The 12,864-nt window shown below is 60.7% G+C and overlaps 1 protein-coding gene across 5 annotated transcripts in view; it reads left to right on the plus strand.

Moving 5' to 3' along the window:
- The window catches only part of Iqsec1 (IQ motif and Sec7 domain ArfGEF 1), an 89,408-nt gene that overhangs the window by 42,349 nt on the left and 34,195 nt on the right, over positions 1–12,864 (plus strand). The window contains exon 1 of one of the 5 annotated variants that reach the window (XM_090323815.1): positions 7,398–7,622. The exons of 3 other annotated variants lie outside the window; for them this stretch is intronic. In XM_090323815.1, coding sequence (XP_090179941.1) covers positions 7,558–7,622 — 65 coding nt within the window. In that variant the 5' untranslated portion in view covers positions 7,398–7,557. Of the gene's footprint in view, positions 1–7,397; positions 7,623–12,864 lie in introns of those variants that run through there. One more of the 5 variants, XM_090323819.1, reaches the window with a different exon arrangement.

Here is a 12,864-nt window from a genome sequence, read left to right on the forward strand (position 1 = left end):
CCAGCATTCCTGACTGAGTGGGCAGGCTGAGGGGAGAGAAGGAACAGCACAGCGCGGGGTGGAGCAGTGGAGGGGGGCACGTGAAATGCAAATTACCCTTAACCAGGCTCATAATTGCAGCAGTGGCACAGATGTGGCTGTGGAGAACACGTTATTGTGTGCTTGTAATTATGAGTGGCCTTCCCGCACTCCAAGGGGCCCAGCCTTGCTACTAATGCGTAAATTACTGTCGTTTATGGAAATTGCTAGAGAGGACAGAGTTGCCTGCGCGTTGTGTTGCAGGGAGAATGCTGTTGAGGGTCCTTCCTGCAGGAGCCCAGGGCCCCAGCCTGGTCCTGGTGGGTTTAGCAGCCAGAGCTCGCTGTGCTCTGCCAAGTGTGCGTTCTCCAGTGGATTCCAGCCTCACAGCCTTGAGGCAGGCCGTAGACTCTTTGCCTCAGTTTGTTCCTGGACTGAGGCCTGGCAGGCAAGAAGGCAGCAGTTGGGCTGTTCCCAGTGATGGAGAGGAGGCCAGCACCCCGTCCTAGCTTCCAGGCAGCCTCCTCTGCTTAGGTAGTCCACGGCCCTCACTCAGGCCGGTTTCTCACCTTCTCGCTCTCTCTTCCCGGTATGTGGGTTTGAACTCAGGACCTTGAACTTGCTAGGTAGATGCTCCACCACTTGAGCCACACTCTCGGCCTTTATTTTCAGTTATTTTTCAGATAGGGTCCTGCATTTTTTGCCCAAATTGGCCATGGACTGTGATCCTTCTCTCTGCTGCTTCCTGTGTTTGTAGGCTCGTAGCTCCGTGCCCAGCTTGGCCTCGAATTGTCCGTTCCATCTCTACATCCCAAGTGGCTGGCATTAGCGATGCCAGCAACCACACCTGGCCTGATTGTGTTTCTTACTGCACAGCGTATTCTCAGGTTTCGTCATTTACCAGGCAGGGTTTCGGATGTGAACCCAGGTCAGAGGCGGGTGTGAATGGTTTCCCGGTGGCTGCTCTCCCTGCATGGGGGGGCGGGGGGAACGGGGACGGACCTGGGAGCGTCCCACAGTGAGTCCTCCCAGCAAAGTGCTGGCTGGGGCAGAGATGTCGTCCTGTCTCATTATGCTTGTTTGTTACACCGGGCATCACATTGCCGCGTGGTTATGCAGTCACAGATGCAAGGGCTCACACGGGCCCCCACACCCAGAGGGCCCTTCTCCCACTAGGCCACACCTCAAATCCTGGGCAGCCTCCCTTCTTGCCCTGCCTCTCCTTCCCTGGGGTGTGCCAGGTCGCTCAGGATGGTTCAGTGTCTTGACCCGCAGGCACTGAGTGGAGGGGCAGAGTTGACTTTCTGACCATTGCCAGCCAGTTCTCTGGACCTCCCTCCAGAAACCACCGATGAGGCCCAGAGGGGAGGTTCTGCCTGGGCCCCCGCTTCGGGCATGTGTCTTCCGGCAGGAGAAGCGGCCCCCGGGGGAGAATTGCTGTGAGGACTGTGGGAGCTCGTGTGCCGCTGGCCCCAGAGCCTGCTCGATGCCTCCACCCCTGGCCCTGCCCAGCCGGGGCCCACAGCCAGGTCTGCAGCTGAGGTGCTGTTTAAATCAATAACTAAAGGATGGCAGGATGGATGTTAACCTACTTAAGCATAGCTGGCATCGCAGGGGCCCATAACGGCTTCCATCATGGCAGAGCCGGCGTCCCCCAGTGCTTGTTGTAAATACGCATCTATTCATTACCACGGAGGCTGCGGGCCGGGGCCTGGCACAGGGCGGGCCTGCTCTTGGCTGTGAGCTGGGTATTGAGGTGGCTCCCTAATGGCTACTTAGCACTGGGCCCATGCTCAGGGCGACAGCGGCCCTTGAAGCTCCCTAGACAGAAGTTTGTGGACCTCTCAATCCTCCCTCCACTGCCACGCTGACTGGCCCAGTCTGGCTAGAGTCAGGAGGAGGGAAGGCACCCACGCCCCGCCGGCCAGGTCCATCCTCTTGTTTAGAAAGCCTTCTGCCGACGCTGCGCCTGGCCTCCAGGCACGTGGGGTGTGTGGATTGGTGCTTTTGGCGCTTTTTTGGACTCAGTGGTGTGTGCAGAGGGGTGGGGGAGTGTTAGCTTAGACCAGAGGAGAGCCCAGTGAGGATGAGAGAAAAGGGGAGCTACCTCACCTCCCGGCGGTGTCCTCAGCCAGCACACACCTCCTTTATGCCACTCAGTCACCGCCAGACGTTCACTGGGTGACACGCGGGCTTCGTGGAGTTCCACAGGAAGTGGGTGCTCACCCGTGGGCGGGGCTTCACCCTGGAGTGCCACAGGAAGTGGGTGCTCACCCGTGGGCGGGGCTTCACCCTGGAGTGCCACAGGAAGTGGGTGCTCACCCGTGAGCGGGGCTTCACCCTGGAGTGCCACAGGAAGTGGGTGCTCACCGATGGGCGGGCTTCACCCTGGAGTGCCACAGGAAGTGGGTGCTCACCGATGGGCGGGGCTTCCGTAGGCAATCAGGAGTAGAAGGTCCCAGGCTGGCAGCACTGAGGATGCAGCTGGAGCTCTTCTCCCTCCTGCACAGATGGGTGTGTCTCGCACCCCACCACCTCCCAAGGGACCCAGGCCTGGCTATCCCTGCTGAGGGCAGAATGGAGAGGTGCAGGCAGTGGGGGGAGAGGAGAAAGATGCCACCACTTGCCCTCCAGCCCACTTCCCTGTGGCCACGCTCTCTGTGTCAGAGGACATGGAGGGGGCAAGCCCTAGGCTGGCAGAGCTGAATCCTGGCTCCTGGAGCAGGGACAGGGCCTTCTGAGCACCATCTGGAAGGAGGCTCAATGGAGTGGCGGTGCAAGCCTGGCGCGGGACTTGCCAGCCCCAGTTCAGATTCCTCATGCAACTAACGGCTTGTGCGGAAACAAATCCCCTCTGCCTTGTGAGCTGCCTCCAGCCCACCCCCCCCCCCCAGTGGACCCGAGGATAACGACTACCCCCCCCTTCCAGGGCACAGGGCCTCAAGTGAGATGCTGCCTATAAAGGGCCTGAGTTGAGTGAGCATGTGGCGGGGCGGGGGGGAGGGGGGTATCTACGTCCCTGGGTAATGGACCTCATGGGACGCCCAGCATTATGATTGATTAAGTTCACAGTTGGGTGGTCAGATGCAGCTGGGCTCCAGTTTCAGGTGGGCGCTGGTGTGTGCCCCGTGTCTCAGTTTACCTGTGATGTGGAGAGTTGTTAAGGATTCAATTCCCTCACTGTGAAGTGCCGCTTGCAGGCTGGGTGTGCTGTGAGAGGTGAGAGCTCCCTCTGGAGGGCGAGGGGAGGCGGGGCTGGTGGGGTCAGGAAAACCTGACCCCTGCTCAAGGTCCACGCACACCTCAGCCTGTGTTGTTGGGCGGCATGGCGGCCACTGCACTGCTCACTCCAACCCTGCAAGCGTGATGCCACTGTCCCCCTGCCGAGGGGCAGGGTGGCAGCCCGAGGCCACACAGCAGGCTCTGCCCCTTGTGCTGGGATGACAGGATGGAGTGGCGGGGGCTCCAGGGAGCCTGCAGCAAGCAGCCTGCACCCGCCCTCTTCCAGGCCAGGAGTGCCCACAGCGCGTCCCCGCCATCTCCTCTCTCCCCGCAATCTGCCATAGTGCCTTGATGAGAGCACCCCCCCGTGGGTGTGCTTGACTGAGGGCTAGGGGCCAGCCCTACACTGGAAGTGTACAGAGCCGAGGGGTGGCCTCCGGAAAGAGCGGCGGTGAGGTGTCCCCTCTACTTGCCCCCTCGCTGGCAGCCCTCACTGCTGGGTAGCAGGGGTGAGAGTGGGCCCTGGACCCAGGCCTGGAGGAGGGCCACCCTGCTTGTCTGGCTCATGTAGGAATGCACTTCTCTGCCTCGCAGCTGTCGTAAGCCTGGACTCTCAGTTCTTGGCTCCTGGCGGACGCCCAGTCCAGTCCTGCAGCCCTGCCTGAGTGGTCAGGTGACAGCTGTCAGCCTGAGAACGTCACCCGTCGCCCAGGCCCCCTGCTCGAGCGAGGCCAGGCCTGTCCCAGCTCCGTTGTTCTTAGTAAGGTTTCGAAGGCTCTCAGGTGGCTTCTGTGACAAATGGCTTGAGGTTTGGAGGTGAGTTGTTCATCACCTGTTAAGAACAGCTGCAGTCATCTGGGAACATTTTCTCCTGGGAGATGATTGGCAGGGTTTCCCAAGCTGACTCTCGAGCTGGGTGTTTGGTGCCCCTCTGTCTGGGTTCCTTTAACTTCTTTTTAATTTTGAGGTAGAACTGATTCGGCTGACCTCAGACTTCTGGGTTTAGGCGACCCTCCTGCCTCAGCCCCCCCAAGTGCGTGGAGGGCAGGGTACACCCCCAGGCTCAGCCCCTCGGCTGCTCTCCTGTGTCCAGCCGTCACGACCTTCGTCACGGCAGAAGTCCCGTTCCACACGTGGGTTACAGCAGTATCTTAACCCCGTCCCCCACCCCCATCGCGCCTGCTCTACTGGCCAGCTCCCCAGCCAGGCCACCCCAGCAGTGAGGTGCCACAGACAGTGTGGCAGGAAGCCTGGGCTCAGCATCTGTGCCCAGTACCTGGCCACACATCCTGTCTGTGAACAGGATTCAGGTTCAGCCATGGTCATGGAGCTCTACCCATGCTGGAGGGAGCGCCAGGCCCTCCTGTCCTGTGGACTGTGATTCCTTTCGTTGATTCTTTTATTACACTGGCTTTTGGGGGGATGGAGGGGACGGTTGTGGGGCTTGAACTGAAGGTTCAAATGCTGTCCCTGAGCTTTTTCACCCAAGGCTCGACCCCCTGGAGCCACAGCTCCACTTCCAGTTTTCTGGTGGTTAACTGGAGATAAGAATCTTGTGGACTTTCCCGCCAGAGCTGGCTTTGAACAGCAATCCTCAGATCTCAGCCTCCCGTGAGCCACCAACACCAGGCCCGCTCTGGGTTGTAAAAATGCCTGCCTGTGCATTCAGGCCCCACCCTTTCCACTCCCCAAGTCCCCAAGTCCTCTGTCTTTCCCAGCAGTGCCAGTGCCCTGTGTTTTGCCCAGGACTCCATGGCTGGGCCCCCTGACTCCCAGCACCAGCCTCCCTTGAGTGGCATTGTGTTTGCTGACTCTGTCCTGCTGTTCCAAACATTCTCCCTGGTGGAAGTCTTCCTGGGCCCACAGCAGTGTGACAGGAGTCTTGCCCTGCTGCTCTTCCGTTCTTCCTACCCCTGGCCACTCTCTTCTGCACCTGCTTGCCTTGGCTCTGCAAAGCCCTGGGGTCTGGCTGCAGGGGTGTGATTTCCTGTCCTGACTGGAGCCCATGTGAGACTCCCTGAGGGGGCGTCACTCCCTGGGCCTGACATCACTCCCTGAGACTGACACTTCCGAGGTTCAGAGAAGGGCCTGAAGGGATCCGAGGCCTGAGGCCACTTGCCTACAGCTTCTCTTCCCCACAACACTGTCCCACAGAAGTGGGCGTTCGTAACACACGTGAGAGCGGTGGCTCCTTCCCAGTGAAACAGCAAAACAAAGGCAGTGGCGGCACTGCAGGCTCAGCAGGGCACGGGCAGTAATCATGGGCAGTAATCACGTGTGTGCAGGAGAGCTTCAGACGTGGACCAGGGACCCGTCTGGTAACTTCCTGGCAAAAGATGGACTTGAACCTGAACCTTAGAGTCTCAGCTGTGAACTGGGACGGCAGGGAGCCTGGGGACAGAGGAGGACCTGGCCCTAAGCTTCCCGTTGCTTGAAGTACAGCATGGTGGAGTGTGGCACCGTGTGGTGTGGGCGGTCCAGGCATGGCATCGTGTGGCATGGCACAGTGGGGCAGAGAGGAAGTGTGAGTGGAGATAAGAGCCGAAAACGTGGCCCAGAGCCAGGCCACCCAGACCTCAAGGCCAGCTGCAGGAGGGAACTAGACTTCAGCCTGCCATGCTGACACATGGAGAGTGGCACATATCTGGCTAAGCACAGCTCTAGAAAGACAGAAAGACTCTTGGAAAACGAGTGGGCATGACTGAGTTGTGGCAAATAAAATGGGCCAAAGCACACGACTTAGAACTGAGACCACAGCGGGGCTAACCATTTCTGTGGCTTTTTTGCATCCTTCAATCTCCCTTGTATACAAGCTCCTCAAAGCCCAACTCATCAGGGTCTTTCACTGTAGAAATTCTAACGGGCTGGGATGTAGCTCAGTGGCAAAGCACTTGCCTAGCAAGTGCAATGTCCTAGGTTCAATCCCCAGTACCAAATAAGAAGACAGAAAATATATATACAGGTAAAAAGAAATTCTGGGGACTCCATCCTCTGCTATTTCACAGGCTAGCGGAGAAACTCGGTCCCCTTTAAAGCTGGGCAGGAATTTTGTCACCCAGACCAGGTGTGGCCCTTAGGCGTGGCCCTGGGCCTAGAATCCCTGGAGAACAGGGGTTGTCTGTCCGGGGCTGGGCTGGGCAGTTCTCGTAGTTCTTAATTGTTGGCCGGCTCTTCTCCTTTTCAGTTACCACTTTGGGCTTGTGCGCTTGTCACATAGCAAAGGCGACCTGGAGACTCAGGTGGGAAGTGGGGAGGTGGAACAGGTGGGGCGCCCTTGTCACCACCCGAGTGCCCGCAGTGTGGGCGCTGGGCAGTTACCCTGCAGCCTGAGGGCGGGAGCGGGGCCGTGGGGGATCCGGGGAGCGGGGCCGTGGGGATCCGGGGCCGTGGGGAGCGGGGCCGTGGGGAGCGGAGGCCGTGGGGATCCGGGGCCGTGGGGATCCGGAGCCGTGGGGAGCGGGGGCCGTGGTGAGCGGGGGCCGTGGGGATCCGGGGCCGTGGGGATCCGGGGCCGTGGTGAGCGGGGGCCGTGGGGATCCGGAGCCGTGGGGATCCGGGGCCGTGGTGAGCGGGGGCCGTGGGGATCCGGGGCCGTGGGGATCCGGGGCCGTGGGGAGCGGGGCCGTGGGGAGCGGAGGCCGTGGGGATCCGGGGCCGTGGGGAGCGGGGGCCGTGGGGAGCCGGGGCCGTGGCGAGCCGGGGAAGGAGGCCGCGGTCAGGGAGGACTGCTTTTCCCGCTCGGCAGCAGGCTCCCGCCGGGCGCTCCAGGAAGACGTAGCGAGGGAAGCGCCGCAGCCTCCGCCGGGCCTACGTGCTGAGATGGGGCTGCGCCGGCGGACGACGGCTCCGCCCCGGCGCGCCTGCGCGGCCCCGCCCCCCGGCCCGGGCCCCGCCCCCTCCCGGCGGCCCCGCCCCCTCCGGGGCCACATTCCTCGGGCCGTCCTCGCGCTGCGCCAGGCGGGCGGCGGCGGAGGATGGCTCGGCCCGCCGGCTCTCGGCGGCCTCGCCCCTGCGCGCCTGCGCGGCCCCGCCCCCGACCCGGGCCCCGCCCCTCCCGGCGGCCCCGCCCCTTCCCGGCGGCCCCGCCCCCTCCGGGGCCACATTCCTCGGGCCGTCCTCGCGCTGCGCCGGGCGGGCGGCGGCGGCGGAGGGGCGGGCTCGGCCGGGCCGGGCCTCGGACTCCGGGGTCCCTCGCGGCCCGGAGGGCGCGGGCGCTGGGCCGGAAGACCTGGACGTGGTCTCGGGGCGGCCGGGCGCCGGCAGGACGCCGGGCCTGGCTCCCGGGCTGCGGCCCCGTCCCCTCCCGCCGCGGCCGCCATGTGGTGCCTGCACTGCCACTCGGAGAGGACCCAGTCCCTGCTGGAGCTGGAGCTGGACAGCGGGTGAGGCCGCGGGGCGCCGCCCGGGGAGAGGCCGGGGTCGAGGGGGCCGGGGCCGGGGCCGCCCGGGAGGAGGAGGGCCGCCCCTCCGTTTCCTTCTCCCCTCACGGCCGTCCCCGAGCCGTCTGCAGGCCCCTCGGGCCGGGGGCGGTGTGAACGAGCGGACCCGACGGCGTCCAGTCCCCCCGGGCACCGGAGACGTTTGCGGGCAGCGGCTGCAAGCCCGGGGCTGTGGGCCTCAGGCCCTCGGTGGGGTGGTGGAGGGGTCCTCTCCCACCGACCCAAGGGCTCCCGGCATCTAGGCGGAGGCCAGGCAAGCTGCAGCTGCAGGGCCATCTGTCCGGGACGGGGCGTCGTCCTGGAATGGGGGGTCACATGGTTTAGAGCCCCCCCAGGCTGCCACCCCGTGCAGTTGGTCCCCTGCGCTGCGCGTGTACGTGTGCATTCCTGTCTGTGTGGTACCAGCACCCTCCTGTTGCAGGAGAGCAAACAGGTGGGCACAAAGTCTGCTCCCAACGAAAACTCTGGGGCGTGCTGGGTCCCTGCCCTGGAGCCAGCGGGGCAGCGGTGAACCAGCCACCAGCCACTACGGTCACTGTCTTGTGTTAGTCGACATGGTGACCGTGAGCCAGGGACTCCACACCCTGTCCTCCTCACCCCCCGGCGTTCGCTGCTCCTCCTCCAGGACTGCCCCAGCGGCTCAGTTCCGGCGGGCATGCCCGTGGTACCTCCTCGGCAGACATCTCATCCCGCAGCCCTGTGCATCTGATGTAGGTCTTCCAGCTGCAGGGAGCCCTGCGGGGTCTGGGCTGCTGCCGAGCAGCTGCTGCCCCAGGCACAGCAGCGCCAGCTGTCCACTCGGGTACAGCTGTTTACCTCAGCCTCAGAGCGGGTGCTGGAGCCCCGGCACATGACTTCGAGGAAAGCCAGGAGGGCTGGAGGGAATCTAGCTTCTCTACGATTGGGAGGTAGAACTAGGTACTCCTTGGGTCACAGAACTTTCAGAAGCCTGCCCGCTTTGCGCCCACCCCACCTAAAGCCCTTCAGTCTGCTGTCTTCTGCTTCCTAAATGCTCCTGACCCCAGTCTGCAAGGGACCTTGGTGGCATCCAGCAGCCAGCTTACCGCCCCTTAGGCTTCTGAGCAGCAGGTAAGCTCCTGGCACCCCTATGCCCTGATGTGGCATTGCTGCCTTGCAGCAGTGCAGGACGGAGCAGTGAGGACAAGGTCCAACCTGGTCCCTTGCACAGCAAGTCAGGGACCAGGACGGGACCAGGGTACCCCAAGGGGACCCTGGAGCAGGACACAGCTGTTGTGGAGGAGAGCAGACCCTGGAGGCCCCCACCAGGATTTCAAGCTTTTGCCCAAGGAAGTCGGACTATGAACTAGTTGTGCTAATATTTACACAGCCTCGATTCAAACACATGGGCAGAACTGGCAGCTGCACAGCTGAATAATGTGATGACCGGGCAGATGGGTGTTTGTGGAACTCTGTGTCTGTGTGCGTGCTCTTGCCGCCCCGGGGGCTGTGGTTTGCCAGAAGAATCCCTAAATTCAGGGCAGTAGGAAAGAAGGCCGGGGGAGGCAAACAGTTTTGTTTGTTTGTTTTTTCAAATGCGGTCCATTTTGTGAGTTTATACAAGTTACCACTCCCTTTGGGCCTGTTTCCCTTTAGTGATAGAGAATGACCATGGTTTTCAGAGTGTGACAGTCTTGTGGGGCTGGTCAGCCTGTGGCCTCCAGCTCCAGGCTGCCTTTGTTCAAGTCAGCACTCTGCTTTTCCCAACTGCCAGCAGCCACTGTGTTTCCTTCCTTCCTTCCTTCCTTCCTTCCTCTTTTGTCAGTTTCCTCTGACTTCCGATGCTGTTTGGAATATTTGCCCAGTAAGCAGAGAGGTGGGGCAGCCGTGCAGCTCCAGTGGTTGGGCCCCAGCTGGGAGGCGTAGGCGATGCCCCCATGCCGGTGTGTGTGTTTGGGAAAGAGGATAAAGGCTGTTGAGTGTGACTTATCATTGATCCTCAAAAGCAAATCACGAGGAGTTTAAAGGCCCTTGAGGCTCTTGAAGAATTAATTGGTGTGGCCTTAGAGGACCTGACTCTTCCCACTGTGTGAGCTGCTGCGGAGAGAAAATTGATAGTGATTATGGTAGAAGAGGTGGCATCATGCCATCTGGACTTGTGGCTACTCTCTTCCCATCTTAGGAGAGTGCTCCTCTAGGGCCTGGGCCTGGGGCCCGGGCCCTGTGCGGCCTGATACAACACACACACACCACCCTCTCTGGGGCCTGGAGGAGCCCTTTGTTTTCTAGGGAGATGAGGGTGGTCCAGGGGCACCCAGACTTGCACTTCGCTGCATTTCCTCTGCTTGCACCATAACACTTGCTGAGCACCTACTCTGTGCTGGCCCTGGACTAGCATGAGCGTCAAAGCTTAGTATTGTGAAACTGCCTGTCACTGGAGTCCAGGCCTGAGGCCACACTGACCCCTGACCCTCCCTCTCTGAACCTTCATTTTCTCACCTATGAAACCGAGCCAGAAAGAACTCGGAGGTGCCGTGCAGCTTGGCTTGGCCGTTATCCAGGTGGGCGGTGATTGCCAGCTGCCATCGCCACCTTTCCCCGCGGTGGCAGGGCTGCTGTGCTCCTCCAGGTTTGCTTTTGCCTGGCTCGCAGCGCTGAGAGTTGATTTCCAGAGCGCACAAGGGAACGCTGTCCTGATCTTTTCAGTCTGGCTTGGGTGTTTTTTTTCTACCTTGTTTGTTCATGGCGGTGGCTTTTCTGCCCCTTCCTGGAAGGAACCATTCCTTCCATTTTATTTCCTCAGCCCATGGCTTCCTGCTTGAACTGAACCATCAGTTTGAAGTTCAGGCCCACGTGGAACCCCACTGTGGAGATAGGAAATGGCGACTGTTTGTTTTTTCCTCTTTACTCAAAGATTAGCACAGTAGCAATAATAGTAATAACAGCACCGCTGCCCTCACCGACACCTATGCGCCTGGCTCCATTCTCGAGGCAGTTTATGAGTGCAGGCTTCGCACTCCCTCAGTTTCACGGGACCCTCAGTCAAGAGGAACTGGAGCTAGGACCCAGGTTCCTGCCACCGGGCCACAGGGCCCGTGTTCAGAGCCAGCCTCTGCCTCCTCCGGGTCAGACCATCTTTGGGAGGTATTTCACCATGGTAAAGCAGGCCTGTTATCTCCTGAGGCCAGAATTCTCAAGTGTTCAGCCCCACACTAGCTCTCCTGGTCTTGTCTCTCTCCCCAGACCCCAAGAGCTGCAGGGGATCTCAGTACCTGTCCACCCATCTCAAGCCCTTGGGGCATTTTGTGGGTAGCACACTTCTATTGGTTTTCCAGCCCAGACTCTGCGTGGGTAGGGACTTGGGGACAGAGGCGGTAACTGTCCCCTGACTAGCTGAGATGACAAGTCCAGCGTGGTGAGGAAACCGCAGGGCCTGTGATGTCATTACAGGACAAATGGGGAGGGGAAAAGATCTTGACAAACTAGGAAGTTGAGAAGAGTCTTCAGCAGGGCAGGGCCGCCTCAGAGTCTCCCCCTTTCTCTCCACTATCTGCTTTGGAGATAGGAGGCTCATGTTTGCTTTTGTTTCTGGATGGAGCTCTGGGTAGTCATCGAAGGCATTACTGCATGAAAGCATGTAAGTGATGTCTTATAAAAACACAGTAAGAGCCAGCATGGTGGCTCAGGCCTGTAATCCTAGCTGCTCTGGAGGCTGAGACCCGAGAATTGCAATTCAGAGTCAGCTGTGGCACTAACAAAAAGCACCAACAGAAAACCGGAAGTGGCGCTGTGGCTCAAGAGCTCAGGGACAGCCCACAGGCCCAGAGTTCAAGTCCCATGACAGGGGCGGGCTGGGGAGGGCACACTGGATAGACAGATGGTAGTTCCCTTGTTCTCATTTATTCTGGATCTCCATGGTTATTCCTAAATTTTGAAGGTCACATCTCCCTAAAGAGGAGGCTTCCCAGAAAGCTTGGCCAGAGCTGGCTCTGATTGGCTGGTGGCTCTCGCTGCCCACATCCCCCACCCTGAACCTCAGTTTCTACATCTGCACAGTAGGCAGAGAGAGGATGTGGACTCCCAGGGCTGAAAGACAGATTCTGCAGGCGCTCGGAGTTGGGGAGAGCCTCAGGCATTAGTCCACATAAAGTGCTCAGCCAGTGCACGGAGCCACCTGACAGACGGCAGATGGTGGGGAGAGACCAGGCCTGGGCTTGAGGGTGCCATGTCACCACTGTCCAGACCAGAGCCTGTCACTCTGCTGGGAGCCTAAAAGGGGCACAGCAAGGGCTTGGGGGCCCGTGAGGACAGTGCCCAGCCCCAGGCAGGAGAGCGGCGCCCGGCCTCACTGGCGTCAGTGCCCGGGGAGCGGAGCTGTGCAGCCCGGGACCAGTGGTGGGGTAGAGCCTCTAGAACTGGAGTGGTTGTGCTGAGCCCCTGTTGCCCCCACTGTGCTGCTTCTGACACCTAACCTGGCTCAGAGCTCAGGGCAGGGCCTCTGTCAGCAGCCTGCGGGCCCCAGGTCCGTTGCTCTGCCCCTTTTCCACCCAGCCTTGTCACCAGGGAGGTTGGAGAATCCCGGTCCCAGGGCCGCCCCTTTCTGGATGTATGGCTGGGATATAGAGGAAGGTCCTCTCCGCAAGCCGCTGCCTTATCTATCAGATGGGGACAGCAGACGGGGCGGTGACGGTATCGCACGTAGCAGGTGCCAGTGCCTGGCAGCAGGAGGGGACGCAGGTTGGAAGGGTTTGAGCAACGTCCTAGCTATTTGCAGTAGATCTGAATGAAGTTGGCCCAGGTTCGAGACACGGGTAGGAATAGGCTATAGAATAAAAACCGTAGCAGGTAGCCCTGCGGTGACCTTTGAGTGTGACACAGTTACCTTACTGGAGTCTTCCAAGAACCTCGGGCAGTGTCTGTCAGACGGGAAACAGAGGCTGGAAATTGCCTGTCAAAGGCTGGCTCTGTGGAGGGCTGGCTTCCTGGGAGGATGGGGGTGCAGGGTCCCTGTGGGACAGGAGCCCCGCGTGAGACTGGGGTCCGTGAGTGGCACGGCACCTCAGGTGCCTGCCGTTCCCCTCTCCTGGGGCTGCAGCGGCTCAGCTCGTGTGGTGCACGCGGGAAGCGGCTCGGGCTGGAGTAGCCACATGCCGGGCCTACCTCGCAGAGCCTTGGGGGGCTTTTGAACGCAGCCTCATGCTCCCCGAAGGTGACAGGCCCTAATGGG

The sequence above is a fragment of the Megascapheus bottae genome, chromosome 33 (genome assembly GCF_031878675.1).
Source record: "Megascapheus bottae isolate mThoBot1 chromosome 33, mThoBot2.hap1, whole genome shotgun sequence".
Lineage (NCBI taxonomy): Eukaryota > Metazoa > Chordata > Mammalia > Rodentia > Geomyidae > Megascapheus > Megascapheus bottae.